This window comes from Balaenoptera ricei, chromosome 15 (assembly GCF_028023285.1).
Source record: "Balaenoptera ricei isolate mBalRic1 chromosome 15, mBalRic1.hap2, whole genome shotgun sequence".
Taxonomy (NCBI): domain Eukaryota; kingdom Metazoa; phylum Chordata; class Mammalia; order Artiodactyla; family Balaenopteridae; genus Balaenoptera; species Balaenoptera ricei.
This window is the reverse complement of record NC_082653.1, coordinates 26,108,913-26,124,930: the sequence shown is the minus strand read 5'-3', so window position 1 is coordinate 26,124,930 and position 16,018 is coordinate 26,108,913. Positions and strand designations below refer to the sequence as shown.

At 45.6% G+C, this 16,018-nt stretch overlaps 1 protein-coding gene across 1 annotated transcript; it reads left to right on the top strand.

Annotated features, from left to right (window-relative positions):
• Positions 1-8,329: 8,329 nt before the first annotated feature.
• BPIFA2 (BPI fold containing family A member 2) lies at positions 8,330-14,630 on the top strand. Its single transcript, XM_059897889.1, is given in 5 exon segments — positions 8,330-8,465; positions 10,099-10,243; positions 11,403-11,513; positions 12,081-12,233; positions 14,444-14,630. Coding segments are annotated over 5 exon segments (732 nt in total).
• The last annotated feature ends 1,388 nt before the right edge of the window (positions 14,631-16,018 follow it).

Here is a 16,018-nt window from a genome sequence, read left to right as displayed (position 1 = left end):
GGACATTTCATGCGGCAGAAGGAAGAAGACCTGAACCTGGGAGGGGTGTGGGACGAGCCGCCTGTCCATCGGTCAGTCCATGAAAAGTAGTTCTTCACTTTCTAGGGGCTGGCACCTGGGGGAGCTGTTTAACCCAATAGGTGTTCCAGACACAGAGTCCAGGGCTTAGAAAAATGTTTGCAAGCTGAAAAAAAACAAAATGTGTCACCTTCAAAATCAGAAAAATGTCAAAATCTTGAAGTTTAAATTAAAGGTCTTCAGACTGTAACATTATAACAACTTTGTTAATTGTTATATTTAACAGTCATGAACATGACAATATGTTTGAAAACAGTTGTTACTTTGATCTTTCGTATTTGGCAAGAATTCCCGAGGAAGCAATTCAAGTCTGAGAAGTGCGAGCCTATTATAAATTGGGTGAATTATTCCTGCCTGACTGATTTCAAAAGCAAAATGACAATTCTTTCAGCTTTTTTTATAGCAACATGAAGAAATTACATTTGGTGGATGGGACGTGGGTGCCCTTCCGTATGTCTGCCATTGTGAGGGAAGTGGTGGGGGAGGGGAGCCTGTGGGGGGAACCTGGGAGCTGAGTGGGAGCGCGGAGACTCAGCCAGCCCTGCCCCTGCCTCTGTGCAACCTCAGCCCCGTCCACGTCCTCTCTGATCTCAGCAGCTTGGATGACCTCCTAGGACCTTTCTCGACTCGGGGCTGAGCCGCATTTGGAAAGAGATACCAGCTCGGAGCTTAAGGGCTGAGTCAGTGGGACCAGGAAGCTGCCATGGCTGAGGTTTAGCAGTCACGCGGTGAGTAGCATGTCCTAGTCCTGGGACGGCTAACCCTTAATGCCTCGCTGAAGATTTTCAATAAGAAATCCATCTCACGACCCTCGTGGCTGGGACCTTTGTCCCTGAAAGACAAATACCTTCAGTGCAAGGAGCTGTCATCACTTCTCTTTCCGGGATGACTTGGACCAGCCTGTCTGGACCTCAGGTGTCCTCAGAGGGTACCAACCTCCCTACCCACCGCCAGCGCCCTTTGCGTGCCCCTCATACCCAGGCCCTGCAGGGTTTGGAGAGTGTTTGGGTGGGAAGGGGCACTGATGCACCCCGAGTTGTGCCCACCCGACTGTCATCTTCTTGTTGCACGTCACAGACGCCTGGAGAAGCACTCAGCCTGGCATTAGCGCCCAGAGCAGAGAAACAACAGGCTCAGAGGGGCCCACAGTTGAGGGGAGAAGCCCCAGGCCAACCAAGCCCACGCTCTCAGCCACTACACAGACCTGGGGTCACCATAACATGGAGGGGCCTGAGAGAAAGGAGCAATGGGTCGTAATGCAGCAAACGTGCCAAGTGTCTGGGGAGAGGCAGATGTGCAAGCAAAGGACTTGAAAACAGAGCAACATGGCTCTCCCTCAGGAAGTCACCCGTGGGCAAGGTCCCTGATCTGTGTATTATAATAACAACAACAACAACAACAATGACAAGTCAGGGAACATGTATTCAACAGCTACTATTACAGGACATTGTTATGGCACTGGGGACACATCAGGGAACAAAACAGACAAAAGCCCTGCCTCATGGGGCCCCCATTCCAGTGGAAGAGCAAGAGGAGAACATCTTTAGAGATTGTGTCCAGGTTTATACATGTTAACTTGTGTACCCTTCAGACTGGTTCAGTGAGGTAGGTAGACCCATTGTGCCCACTTTACAGGTGAGTAAGCTGAGTCTCTGAGAGGGAAAGGTCACAAGGCTAGTAAGTGGCAGAGTCAGGATTTGAACCCAGGCCTAGCATGCTTTTGAGAACTGCACACACTGCCCCTTGTCACCCTCCTATTTTCCTGGGCTCCTAAATGCTGTGATAGGTCACCACTCACTACTATTTATTGTAGTAATAGTAATGATGATGATCACAATTATTCATGGAGCACCTTCTGCAGCCAGGGCTGGGCTGGGCTCTCTACTGACATTTCCTCATTTAGTTCCCCCAGCAGCTCTTCTAAGGTAGAGGACATTCTAGTTCTCATTTTATGGTTAAAAACCCCAGACCTCAGAGAGGTTAGGGTACTTGCCTGCTGTCACACAGCCAACAAGGGAAAAGTCTGGGATGCACAGCCGAGGCTGTCACTAAGAGCAAGCTTATTGTGCTGTTATAAATAAAATGCATGAATTTTTAAATGTGTATATTTTAATTAATCAGCAATAAAGAAAAATGCTTCTGCAGACTGTAATAAATATTTATTGAGCATCTACTGTGTGTCAGGCCCTGGGGATGATGCCCTGTGGTCCTGGCCCTCATGGCCTCAGAGCAGGGACGATTATCACTGTGCCCTAGGAGCTGGTGCGATTCCTGCTTAGAGCAAGAGCGTGGGGTGCCCCAGCTGGTGGGAATGTAGCAAGTAGCCCCCAGATGTTCCTGACCACCTCTCAGAGTCCTGAGAGCTCAGCTGAATAGCAGGGAACCTCTGCTCATTTTGTAGTTAGAGGAAACGGAGACCCTAGGAGAAAATGAGTGTCTTGCTCCAGGTCACAAAGCAGGTTATTAACAGAGCCAAGACTGGAACCCAGATCGGGGTCTCCTCCTCCATACCCCAGCACAAGGCAGGTCCCAGAGTCCCACCCTCCATGAACATGTGGTGTCAACGTGTCCATCACCAGCTGGAGGGACCTTTAGAGATGACCTGGTCCCGCACCACCAATTGTGCGGTTGCTCCACTCTCCCCTCCTGAACTTGTGGCAGACATTACTAATCAATGATGCCCTCTAAGCCCAGGAGCTGCCTGGGAGGGCTTCTCAGCAGAACGCTCCATCCAGTCCCTACAATCAATCAGACTTGTAGTTGAGAACATAGTTCTTAAGAGTTCCCTTACGTGGCCCCGGAAGGGAAACTGAGGCTCAGTGAGGAATCACACCTGCCAAGGGCTATACACCAGCACCTAAGGGAGTCGGAATTTCCAGACACTGGTATACTGGAGGCCTGAGACCATTTTAGCTCATCTGGTCTTTATTGCACACAAAAATAAGAAATGCTGTTGCCGTTGATTAAGCATTAAGCATACTGGATGCTTAATCTTCTCATTTAATCTTCTCCATAACCCTGTGGGGTGGGGCCGCATACAGATGGGAGACCTGAGCTGGAGGGGAGTGAAGTGACCAGAAACCAGCAATAATTATAATCATCATCATCACTGTTGTTACCATGTATCGGGGGCCTACCACACATTATCCCACCGCATCCTCACAATATGCCTGGGAGGAAAGTCCCATCATCAGTCCCATTTCACAGGTAGGGGAACCTGAGGCTCAGGGTGATGAAGCCCCTTGTCCAGGCAGCACAGCCAGCAACAGGCAACGAGAGAGGATTCGATCCCAGCCTGCCCAACTCCAGAGCCGGGGTCTGACTACCACCCCCTCAGTACCCTTTTAATTTCCATTTGGTAACCTGGATCCAGGCATGCGGGTGTTTACCCATTTTACGATGAGACAGCTAAGGCCTGGTGTGAACACCGGGTCTGAGGTCACTACATCACACTTGGCCCCCTGGGCTGCGTTCCTGAGGCGGGAAAAACTCTCTTCACAAGATTTCAGCACAGCCCTCAGCTCTGTGCCCACAACCAGGGCAAGAGGGACCTCATGTGTTTGCAGAACTGGGCACAGACAGCCAGGGAGGGGCGTCTGCTGACCGGCCCAAGGCTCTGCTGGACGGCATCTTCCACGTCCCAGGCCCAGGCTTGGGCACCTGGGCTGCCACCTTCTCCGGGCTCTGTGCTCTGATGGTGGGACCACAGTCAGCGTGAGGAAAACTAGCTCCCGAAGCCTCCAGCCCTACCCCTACTTTGCTCTGGACGCGTCCATGTGGAGGACAGGCTTACAGGTCCCTACTGAGCTGCAGGTGGGCGACCGGAGGAGATGGACACTGGGTGACCTGGAGCTCTCTGCTGGTGCTCCCAGCCTGATGCCAAGTGGGCACCCATCTGTGCTTCCTGGACCGTATTCCAGGTTGACACGGGCCCAATGCACCAGGCGTTACAACCAAATCAAACAGCAGAGGCTGAGGAATAAACAGGATATTCTAGCCCAAGGACTCTCCTGCTCCACCAGCTGGCCTCAAGTGACATGGTAGAAAGGTCCTTCCCTGGGGACCCAAATTCCTGTCCTTGTGAGTCCTGGGCGAGCCACCTCCCTTCCCTGAACCTGTTTCCTCAGCTGGAAAATGGCGCTTTCCAAACCTCCTCACGAGGTTGTCGTGGGCACCAACGGTGAAAGTGGACCTGCAGTAAGAAGCCCAGGGCCAGGCACTCACCCGCACCTACTGGGTGCTGGGCACTGGGGCCAAAGAATGCGACTCGCTGCTGCCCCCAGAGGCTGCGAGCTGGAACAGCCGATCTCAATGGGAGAGGATGCAGAACTGCGTGCACTCTCCAGCCTTGCCCTTTCCCATCTGTGTGGCCTTGAGCAAGTCATCCTCCCCTTCTGAGCCTCACGCTCCGCAGCCGGGAAATGGGGGCAGTAACACCCCCTGCGTGGTTGCTCAGGGGATGAAACAAGATGAAGCAGGATAAGCACCTAGGGTTGTGAGGGTCACGTCTGGGCTGAGCTGGGGTTCCAGAGGATGGGGTGGAGGTCACAGCTCATAGAATTCGGGTAGAAATTACCTTCAAGCCATCTAGTCCAGTTGTTTCCATTTCTAGCCAGCCACCCCCAGGCAGCTCCATCCCAGAGCCCCTGACCCTAAGTATCTAGGGAGGGCATCAGGCATCTATAGTTTAAACAAACTTATTAGGTGATTTTGTTTAACCTTTTTTTTAAAAGTTATTGCCCAGAGTAGAAAATTTCAACAAACCTAAAAGATATGAAATGAAAGAGGAAAATAAGTGGGGTTCACGTCACCGTGTAGCCTTGGATGAGTCCTTCTCCTTCTCTGGGGCACAGCCTCCCCAGACTTCCCAGGAAAGAGGTTAAATTGATGAACTCTAAGCTCTCCTGTGGCTTTGATGTCTGTTATGTTTCCAATGTGGTCATGTGACCCTTGAGTAGTCATCAGAAGGGAGGAAGCAGATGTGTATCTACAAATGTGTTAAGTCAGGATTTACTGTGGGTTTGAATGGCATGATCCAACTCACCACACTGGCTTCAACAAATATAAAAGAGGGAGGGAGAAATGTATTTGAACTGGAAAGTCCTGGGCATAGAGGACTTCAGGCACAGCTGAATCCAGGCACTAAAAGGATACATTTTCTCATTCCCTTAATATGGCTTCATTCTCTAGTGAGATTTGTCAGATAATTGTATCTAAATTTTTTAAGGACAAAAACAGACCCAGGCAATCTGTGCAGACCCAAAGCCCCCTTTGCTGGTAGTGAGCTCTTTTATCCAGAACAGTAGTTATATGGTCTCCATGATACTGTAAATGTACCCCTTGTGTAGGGATGGAAATGTATGTGTTTTCTTCATATGAGTCTAGCTTATGCTGTCTTGTTCTTGCACGTGTGCATACGTGCATGTGTGAATGTGCACATGTTCACATGTGTAAGTACGTATGTGCTTGTTCAAGAGTCCCACACACACTGCTGGGATTAGGATCCAGAAGACCTCAGAAAAAAGGGGGGCATGGTTTCTCTCCACTTAGGTAGATTTAGTCTAGTGTACCTCAGACTTGGTGTACACTAAACCTTTAGCAGAAGGGGGCCCTTGAGGGTGTGGTAAAGTCCTATCCTCATGTGTGTTGGAGCCAGTGAACCTGCAGAGGAGTGAGCGACCCTGAGAATATGGCTCCTTAAAAAGCAGGACCTTTGAGGTGCATGTGTGCCCACCTCCAGGCCCACCCCCAGGGGACAAGAGTGTCTAGTTAATTTCACCTCAAAGCTCAGCCATGAGAGGCGGCCGACATCAGTGGGAGAAACTGGCTTTGTCCTGGGTGTGGTCCATGATGAGAAACAGCACCCACACCAGCCACTGTGACCCCAGGAGGCCACGGCCAGGTGGAGGTGGGGTCTTGGGAGGAGGGAGGGTGAGAAAAGGAAAGAGGCAGGAAGCCTGAGGGAACCATATCCCCATGAGGCAGCCAGACTCAGGTAGAAAGAAAATCTGGGGGGAAGAATCATACAAATATTCAACAATGGTCTTTGAACAATAGACTGAGGAAATTTAGAATCACACACGGTTCACAGTCACATGAAGTCACACGAAGTCACACAGGACCTTAGCAGTCATCTGATCAAATTCTTGAGCATCTCTGGTGAGGGGGCCTTCGCCACCTTCCCAGGTAGTAGATGGCCTTATAGGGTGCCCCAGAGAGAGGCTTGGAGCATTCTACAGACAGGTCAGGGTCTAGGGGACCCATGTGAGAGGAAAACCCCAGAGTGGGTGTGGTAACAACTGGCTGAGGGCAGAGAGCAAAGGAAAAAAGTCAAATTTTGATGATTTGCCATGAAAGAAGCCAGCAAGGAGCTGAGATCGGGGAAGACGGGGAGGGACCACCTCAGGCAGGCAGTCACGGAGGTTCTGAGGTGATGTCGAGAGCCAGAGACAGTTGCGGAGGAAAGTTCTGGGAAGAGGGAATGGTCTGTGCAAAGGCCCAACGCAGCAAAGAGGCTGTCATCTTTCTGGAACAGAAGGAAGACAGTAGGGGCCAGGGAGGGAGGGGTAGATGAGTTTGGAGAGGCAGTGAGCAAATGACACAGGCTCTTGTGGGCCGTGGTGAGCACTTTGGGTTTAAGCTGAGAGACCCCTCTGGCTGCTGCATTGAAGGTAGAGGGGTTGGGGGCAAGTGTGCAGAGGGAGACCGAATATTGGGGGTTAATATGGAGGCAGATTTTGTTCACTCTCAGGAGGAACACTACTGAATAAATGGAGTAGGCAGGCTTGGGAGGATTGTAGTGAGCAACCTGTCATTGCAAACATTTGCCCAGAGGCTGGCTCCACCATGAGGGATGTTGTGGAGAGCACTCAGAAGCCAGAGGAGGGTTGGCATAAATGACCCCAATGGTCTCTGACCCTTACTCTGTGGGTCACAATTCTAGCTCCGTCTCTGTCCCTGTCTTACTGGGTGACCTCAAGCTGGTTGCTTTCCCTCTCTGAGCCTGAGTTTCCAAATGAAGACAGGATTAAGCTGGATGATCAGCCTGGACCCGTATATTCTGGGTCCTCCTACCAGAACATTCTCCAACTCATCAATTCTATCCATTCTCAGTCTTTACCCCAGCCCCCACCCACAACGGCAACCGTCTTGGCAGCTGGAGGCTCTATGAGAACCTGATCTTAGTCTTGGCACAAAGTCCTCTCCATATCCATCCATTCCAGTTCAAGCATCCTCGGTGACCTTTGGGTTGGAAGTCTCTGTGTTCACTCTGGACAGGGGTTATTTTCTTTGGAGTCTCCTTGGATGGCTCTGAAACCAGGGCTTGCTTCCATGGGCAGCCTCCCATCCCATCGCCACCATGTAAGGGCCATCACCACCCAGCACAATTCCAGGAGACTGTGCAGGGGAGCAAGGATTTGGTATTTTCCTCTAAACCTGTGAATGGTGGACTTCCCCATTAATGTCTCCCCACATGGAGGCCTTCAGAAGGTGTTGGGGGCAAGAGGCAAAGGGAAGGGCCACTTGAGTTAGCTACTATTTTGAAAATAGGAAATTAAGAAATAGATAGATTATATTAGAAGTGTCAAACTGATGAGCAATGCAGGGTCATGATGTGGCACCCTTTTATTTGTTCATACTTTTATTTGGCAAACCTTTATTTTGTTGTACTGTACTAGGTGCAGACTTTTTACTATGGGTTGGGAATTCAACAGTGAAATAAGTCACAGTCCCTCCTCTAAGGAGTTCACAGAGTGGAGGGAAAGATAGACAAGTCATCACTAATTGGTACCCAGGACTCCGATTAGAGAATGAAGGCAGCAAAATGGTGGAGTGGGGCCCCCTAAACCTAGACTCTGGGGAGGGGCCTAGAGTGGGTTTCATAGAGGACAAGATGTCTTTACCAAAGCTGGAGAGTCAGTAGGAAGTGACTTAGGTAAAAAGGCAAAGAAGAGGGAAATGTTCCAGGCAGAGAAGACAGCATGTGCAAAGGACCTCTGTGTAAAGAGCATTGACTTGGAGTCAAGTGTAACTTGTCATATAGCAGCTCCTCCACTCACTGGCTGTGTATGTCTGGGCAAGTTGCTCTAGCTTTCTGACCTGTGCTGCCCATCTGTAAGAGAGGAGATAACCACATCGATCTTAAAGGACTGTTGAGTGTAAGAGTGATAGGTGCTCATCAAAGATCCCTTTTCTCTATGGGTAATTCTCACTCCTGTTCCCCCCATGACTGTCCAGGTGTCAGGACAAGATGTTTCAGCTTTGGAAACTTGTTCTCTTGTGCGGCCTGCTCACTGGGACCTCAGCGTCTCTTCTTGAGGATCTCGGCAATGATGTTGTTAGCATGCTGAAACCTGTTCTCGATAAAGGACTTGAGACCGTTGACAGTACACTTGGACGTGAGTCAGCAAGAGGGATGATCAGTGGCAACTAGGAGCTTGCCTTCTAAACACTATGCCTGTATTACCAAAGGCTGCCACCAGGGGCTGCTCTTTATGGGTGGTTTCCTGAGAGAGGTGGTGATTTGGTTCCTGGTTCATTCATTTTTTATTTTTCTAGAAACAAGTAATGCTTAAATAAATAAAACTTTACATATTATATCACGGTAAATTTTCTAATACATGCATAGGATAAATTCCTAAAAGTAACATTTCAAAAGTTCAAAAGGTATGCACATTTTAAATTATACTGGATATTGACAAATAATCCCCTATGTTAACATTTTCTCCAATAGTCTTTTTTTCTACTCCCTTGACGGCACTGGTATGGAAAACTTAAATATTTTGCCAGTCTCACAGATGAAAGGTTATAATTCATCTCACTTACCATCTCTCTAATTATGAAAGAATCTACATATTTTAACTCAAATATTTTATTTATATTTTTAGCATATTCTTCTGTTGAGTCATTCAATTAGCTTAGTAATTTGTATTAACTGATTGGAAATTGAGCCCTACTTAGCTTAGGTAGCTTTAAAACTACCTACCTTTCTACTTAATCATATCTCCTTATAATTATGATTTCTTGAAAGAACTTGGCCTGCTTTTCATTTTCTGGAAACATTGGCAGCACACTGACAAACATTCTTTATAGGAGAAACTAACTTCTGTACATGACTGCCTTTCAAACCTTGCCAGGGCTTAGGCAACTTGCAAAGAAACAGAAGGGATCCACTCTCCAATTTCATTGCTGATAAAACTGAGCTCAGAAACAGAAGTGTCTGGATCAAGGTCACCTAGTTAGTTTCAGGACCAGATGTAGTTTCCATCTCTGTTTGCGTCATTATAACTAGGTAGATAGATACTGTCCATTGCAGAGCCATGTTGTTGTACTATGATTACATATCTTTTCTTGTAGCCTTTTTTTTCTCCTTGAGTGAGTTGTTGCCTTGTTGCTTCTTATTTGAATTATTTTCTGCACATATATTCTTAATTATTTTCAAATGTGCCATTCAACTTCTACCATACCACTTACTCTACCAAATCCCTCTTTTCTCTGAAGATCCCCCTTTAGGACACTCTGTCCTCCTGCTCCTGTATGAATTATTGCTTTCTAGGCCTGCTGCGAAGCTGTAATCCAGGGACTCCTATTTGCCACTTTCGTGAGTTGGAGCCATATTTTTTCCTTGATTCTAGATTTTCCATTTCTTAGTTTATTCTAAGTTTATTTTGTTTGTGTGAGCATCTCATTAGAGCTTCACTACTAGAAGCTGATGTGCAATCAATATCTATTGCCTGGTCACTGGATCGATTGCTTTGTTGATGAATGATGAGTATATCTTAGTGTGAAGGCAGCATGGAAGGAACAAGGTCTCCTTAGCTGTGTGACTTTAGGCCCATTTCTTAACCTTTTGATCCTTTATTTCCTCATCTGAGAGTGCAGACAATAATAATATCTACTTTATGGAGTTGTTATAAAGATTAAATGAAATAACAGAGGCAAATGGTCTCATTTAGTATCTGGTGCATAGTAGCTGCTTCATAAGTTGTGTATCACACTAAATGGAGATTGTTTCTACAGCTATCCTTCAGGAATTGAAGGCCGACTTGGAGGCGCTCCAGGAATTCACGTCTTGGCAGGAGGCCCAGCAGAAGATCCAGGAAGATGAGAACTTGTTGGACAAAGTCCTTTCTAAAATTTTTCAAGTAGTGGAAAAGGTTATGGGGTGAGTCGCTGCTTCATGGTAGAAATCTTTGTTCCAAGAAAAGAGAATACATATCTTTAAGGGACGTAAGATTAAGGTCAAAGACAGAAAGGTGAATAAACCTTGTGTGTCCCTGCAGAGCGGAAGTCGTCTGAGGCCAGCTCTACCAGAGCTTGGGTAAATTACAGGCAGGGCTGCAGGGCCTATCTGGGCATCTCATGGGTTTGGGCTTTCTCATTCTGTGATTTCAGGGTCAGGATGAAGGTTCTCTTTACCCTTACCTCTACCTGTTTGCTGGTGCCTAAAACCACTTTTCCAAGGAATAAGACTTGTCTTCTCTGAAAATAGCTGAGTATATATAGTCTGAATGCCCTCAGGAGAGAGGAAACCAGAATCCACAATACATGGGTGGCTCCACACACGAAGTTCTAGAGTCCAGCAGTTCTGGGTTCAGATTCTGACTGTACATAAAAGAGAATGAAATAATGCCACTTGCAGCAACATGGATGGACCTACAGATGAACATACTAAGTGAAGTAAGTCAGAGAAAGGCAAATGTCATATGATATCACTTATATGTGGAATCTAAAATATGACACAAATGAACTTATTTACAAAACAGAAACAGACTCACTGACATCAAAAACAAACTTATGGTTACCAAAGGGGAAAGCGCTGTGGGGGGATAAATTAGGAGTTTGGGATTAATTTATACACACTACTATATATAAAATGGATAACCAACAAGGACCTACTGCATAGCATAGGGAACTATACTCAATATTTTGTAATTACCTATAAGGGGAAAGAATCTGAAATAAAATATATATCTCTATCTACCTCAATCTATCTCTATATCTATATCTGAATCACTTTGCAGTATACCTGAAACTAAGACAACATTGTAAAGCAACTATACTTCAATTTAAAAAAAAACAACAACAAATTCTGGCTCTGGCACATATTTACCCTTGGAGTCTTGGGGGAAACCACATTTGTCTGAATCTCAGTATGCCACGCCATCCAATGGAGAGATTCAAACCTCTGAACAGGGTTCTCATGAAGAACAAAGCAGGCAAGGTCAGTGAGGCTCATATTCGCATCACTATGCTGGCATAGAGAAGTGCCCAGCAATGGCTGTCATGAGGAGTGACAAGGGTGAATTGTGGTTTTTGCACAGGTTGAAAATCAGTAACGTCCACATCCTGGATATCAAATAATTCGAAGTGACTCCTGATGGCAAAGGCGCTAGCCTGAGTATCCCCATCACCACTAACGTCACCCTGACCCTATGAGTAGGCATTAGAATCTGAGGTTTGGGAGAGGCAGTGCAGCATGGCCGATGAATCTCCAATCTGGAATCAGATACAGAGATAGGAAAATGAGGATGTGTAGAAGAGTCTTTATAAATTAACGGCACTATGATTTCATCATCCATTAGCTATGAGATCTTGGGATAGCTACTTAACTTCTCTATACCAAATGTTTCCTCTTTCTGAAAATAGAGATAATAATAGTACTTTCCCCTCATGGTATTGGTGTAATGATTCAATGGATCAATCCATGTAAAATAGTTTTTTTTGAAACACCTAACACAGAATTTGTTCTCAATAAATGTTAACTATTATTTTTATTTTAATCATCAGTGTGATACTGTATAGAAATATCACATGAACCAAACCCATGTGGCCAGGTGAATAAACTCCTAATGTAAAAAAGTAGATTCCATAAAGAAAATAGACCATATTGACATTATCCATAGACATCCCATATAATGTCCACACAGATGGAGGAACTCAAGTGGGCAATGTGAAGGGACTTCTAGACTTCTGTTCACTGTGAATCTTATTTCCTGCAGGCCTCTGTTGGGTGAGCTTGTCGACCTGGGCCTCAACTTGGACCTCCAGACTAGTGTCAGCATTGAAACTGATGCCAAGACTGGTGTCTCCACAGTGGTCGTGGAATAATTCACCAACGACCCAGCCAACATCTCACTCACCTTACCGGATAGGTCAGGCCCACCCATCTCACCAGAGCAGGGCTCCCAGAGGATTTGGGACCCCTAATTTAAACCTTATTCCTATACCTGGGAGGGAACATAGTATGGTGAAAAGGAGTTCAGACTCTTGTGTCAAGTTTGCTTTGCCACTAACTTGTGACTTTGTAACCAATTTAGCCTCTCTGAGCTTCAGTTTTCACATCTGTAAACTGAGGATGATAATAATACCTAATTCATAGGTACTGTGCTGACCAAATGAGAAAATGCAAGTGTTTAGCATTCAGCCTGGCACATACTAAGCTCTCAGTAATAATAATATCCATGCTGACTTTCTGTCTCTTTGTTCTTCCCATTAGTGAGACACGAGTGTTGACCTCTCCAACCATAACTGTGAATTTGCCTATTTCACCTTTCAGCTTTACCCATTTTTGCTTTATGTTTTTTGAAGATCTGTTGTTAGGTGCATGCACATTTAGCATTGCTATATCTTCTTGAAAAACTGACCCTTTTGTTATTATATAATGTCTCTTAATAATAATAATAATAATAATAATAACAATAATAATAATAAACTGTGTTTACCTTCTTGCCTCCAGTTCGGAGGGAGAAAGAGGAGTGAGTACCTACCATGGGCTCTAATTTCAGATTTCCCCAAATCATCCTCCACCCACTGGAAAATTCCAAAAATGAGATCTTGAAAACATAATCCTCTCCATTTAAATCACTGATCTCTGGTAACCCACAAAATCTACATCTTAAACTGTGTGCTTGAAAGAGCATGTGTAGCCCAGGGAGGAGAGTGGAGGGGGAAAGGCTGACTCTGGTCATGGCTGGCAGAGGAAAAGTGGTCTGGAAGCTGAAGGCTGGGGGAAGGTTGCCTTTGGCAGGGAACAAGGCTGAGCCATGAGCAGAAGTCAATCCATCCTACCCCAACAAGGAATCTGATCACAGGTTACCTAAAGACCCCCCAAAGCCAAAGAAAGGCTCCACAGCCTACTATTACTTGGAAAGACTGAGATGTAAGTCCAAATGCCTGAGCCCTGCTGGATACTGCCTTGCGCATAGTCCCAGGGAATTCATCCTGCCCTCTGGGTCCCAGTGTCCATATCTGTAAAATGGCATTCCACTCTGCTGCTCCAAATTCTCTCAGGGCTTTTCTCTCCACTTTGGGTGGAATCCCAAGCCCTCCTCAGGGCCATCTAGGCACTGCTTGGTCTGGATCCACCTTCGTGTCCCTGTGCTCTCCCCTTTGCCCACCCTGCCCTGGACATGCTAGCTTTTGCTCTGTGCCTCAGACAAACTTCTTCCCGCCTCAAAACCTGTGCACGGGCTGCTCTGGCTACAAAGAACACCTTTTCCCCCAAGTCATCTCAATGTACGTCTCATTCTTCAGGGTCTAAAACAAAGTTTCTCCTATTCTCTCTTGTAAGAATCTACCCTTGCCCTTCTGAGTTCTTGTCACAAGTTTTCATTATATATTTAATTGTATGTTTACTTCATTTATTCCTTCAGCCAAAAATGTATTACACATCTGCTACATGCCAGGCAGCCACCATTCTGAGCTCTGGAGAAGGTACTGGTGACAGCAGACAAGGAACTTGTTCTCATGGAGTTTATTCTCTTGAGGGAAAGGCAGACAGACGAGCATTCAGTACACTAATAAAGAGCCCACAAGGGAAGTGTCACATTGCAATGATCCCTGGGCAGAGCAGCACACTTAACAGGGTACTATGATACAAAGCCCTCCCTTAGGCAAGCAGTCACGGAGGGCTGCTCTGAGGAGGTGACAGTTATGCTGAGAGCTGCAGGTGGGAAGGAGCCAGCCTTAGCCAAAATTGTTTAATATACTATTTAGGTGCCAGTTTAGGAGCTGCTTGTGCTTTGCTCATCCCTGTGTCCCCAGTCTCACTTGGTTTCTGGCGCATAGTTGGTGCTCTATAAATATGTGTTGAATGAATGAATGGATAGATGGATGAATGGATGGATGGATAGATGAATGGATGGATCGATGAATGGATGAGGTCTCAGGGTTGTGATGAGACTCATGGGGTATTGGGGTGAGCTGCTGGTCAGACATGGGGTTCTAAGTGATGATACCCCTGGATAGAGGCTCAAGTCACCTGACTTCAAGGTGCTCCACCATCTTCCACCCTCTTCCCACGTCTCCTGCTTGGCTGCTCTGCCAACTTCACCAAGCTTTATCAGTTTCCTCCCTTTTCCAGCCCCATTGGACTGGTCAGTGAAGCCGTGAACACTGTGGTCAAACTCGTGAGAAAGACAATGTCCCTTGTGGTGCAGTATGAGGTGAGTCCCCAACTCCTGCGGGCCCAGAGCCAGGCCTGCTGGGGGGCAGGTGTGACATTCCCTGGCCTGGCAGCAGGAGGAGGGGAGCAGGGGCCTGACAATTAGCTGAAATCACTGGGTCCCACATTTGAACCATTTGCATACCCATGTACTGCCAGTAGGCCTTCTAGCTAATATTTTCTTTAATCAACACAATTTTACTTAAATTTATTTAAATACATTTATTTTTAAAAGGAAACTTTATACCACTATCATAAATAGAAATTAATATCACTTATCATATAATTAAAAAATAAGCACAGAAGAAGTGAAACTGTCCCTGTTTGCAGATGACATGATGCTATACATAGAGAATCCTAAAGATGCTACCAGAAAACTACTAGAGCTAATCAATGAATTTGGTAGAGTAGCAGGATACAAAATTAATGCACAGAAATCTCTTGCATTCCTATACACTAATGATGAAAAATCTGAAAGAGAAATTAAGGAAACACTCCCATTTACCATTGCAACAAAAAGAATAAAATACCTAGGAATAAACCTACCTAAGGAGACAAAAGACCTGTATGCAGAAAACTATAAGACACTGATGAAAGAAATTAAAGATGATACAAACAGATGACGAGATATACCATGTTCTTGGATTGGAAGACTCAATATTGTGAAAATGAATATACTACCTAAAGCAATCTACAGATTCAATGCAATCCCTATCAAACTACCAATGGCAATTTTCACAGAACTAGAACAAAAAATTGCACAATTTGTATGGAAACAAAAAGACCCCCGAATAGCCAAAACATCTTAAGAAAGAAAAACAGAGCTGGAGGAATCAGGCTCCCAGACTTCAGACTATACTACAAAGCTATAATAATCAAGACAATATGGTACTGGCACAAAAACAGAAATATAAATCAATGGAACAGGATAGAAAACCCAGAGATAAACCCACGCACATATGGTCACCTTATCTTTGATAAAGGATGCAAGAGTATACAATGGAGAAAAGTCTGCCTCTTCAATAAGTGGTGCTGGGAAAACTGGACAGCTACATGTAAAAGAATGAAATTGGAACACTTCCTAACACCATACACAAAAATAAACTCAGAATGGATTAAAGACCTAAATGTAAGGCCAGACACTATAAAACTCTTTGAGGAAAACATAGGCAGAACACTCTATATGACATACATCACAGCAAGATACTTTTTGACCCATCTCCTAGAGAAATGGAAATAAAAACAAAAATAAACAAATGGGACCTAATGAAACTTAAAAGCTTTTGCACAGCAAAGGAAACCATAAACAAGACAAAAAGACAACCTCAGAATGGGAGAAAATATTTGCAAACGAAGCAACTGACAAAGGATTAATCTCCAAAATATACAAGCAGCTCATGCAACTCAACATCAAAAAAACAAACAACCCAATCCAAAAATAGGCAGAAGACCTAAATAGACATTTGTCCAAAGAAGATACACAGATGGCCAACA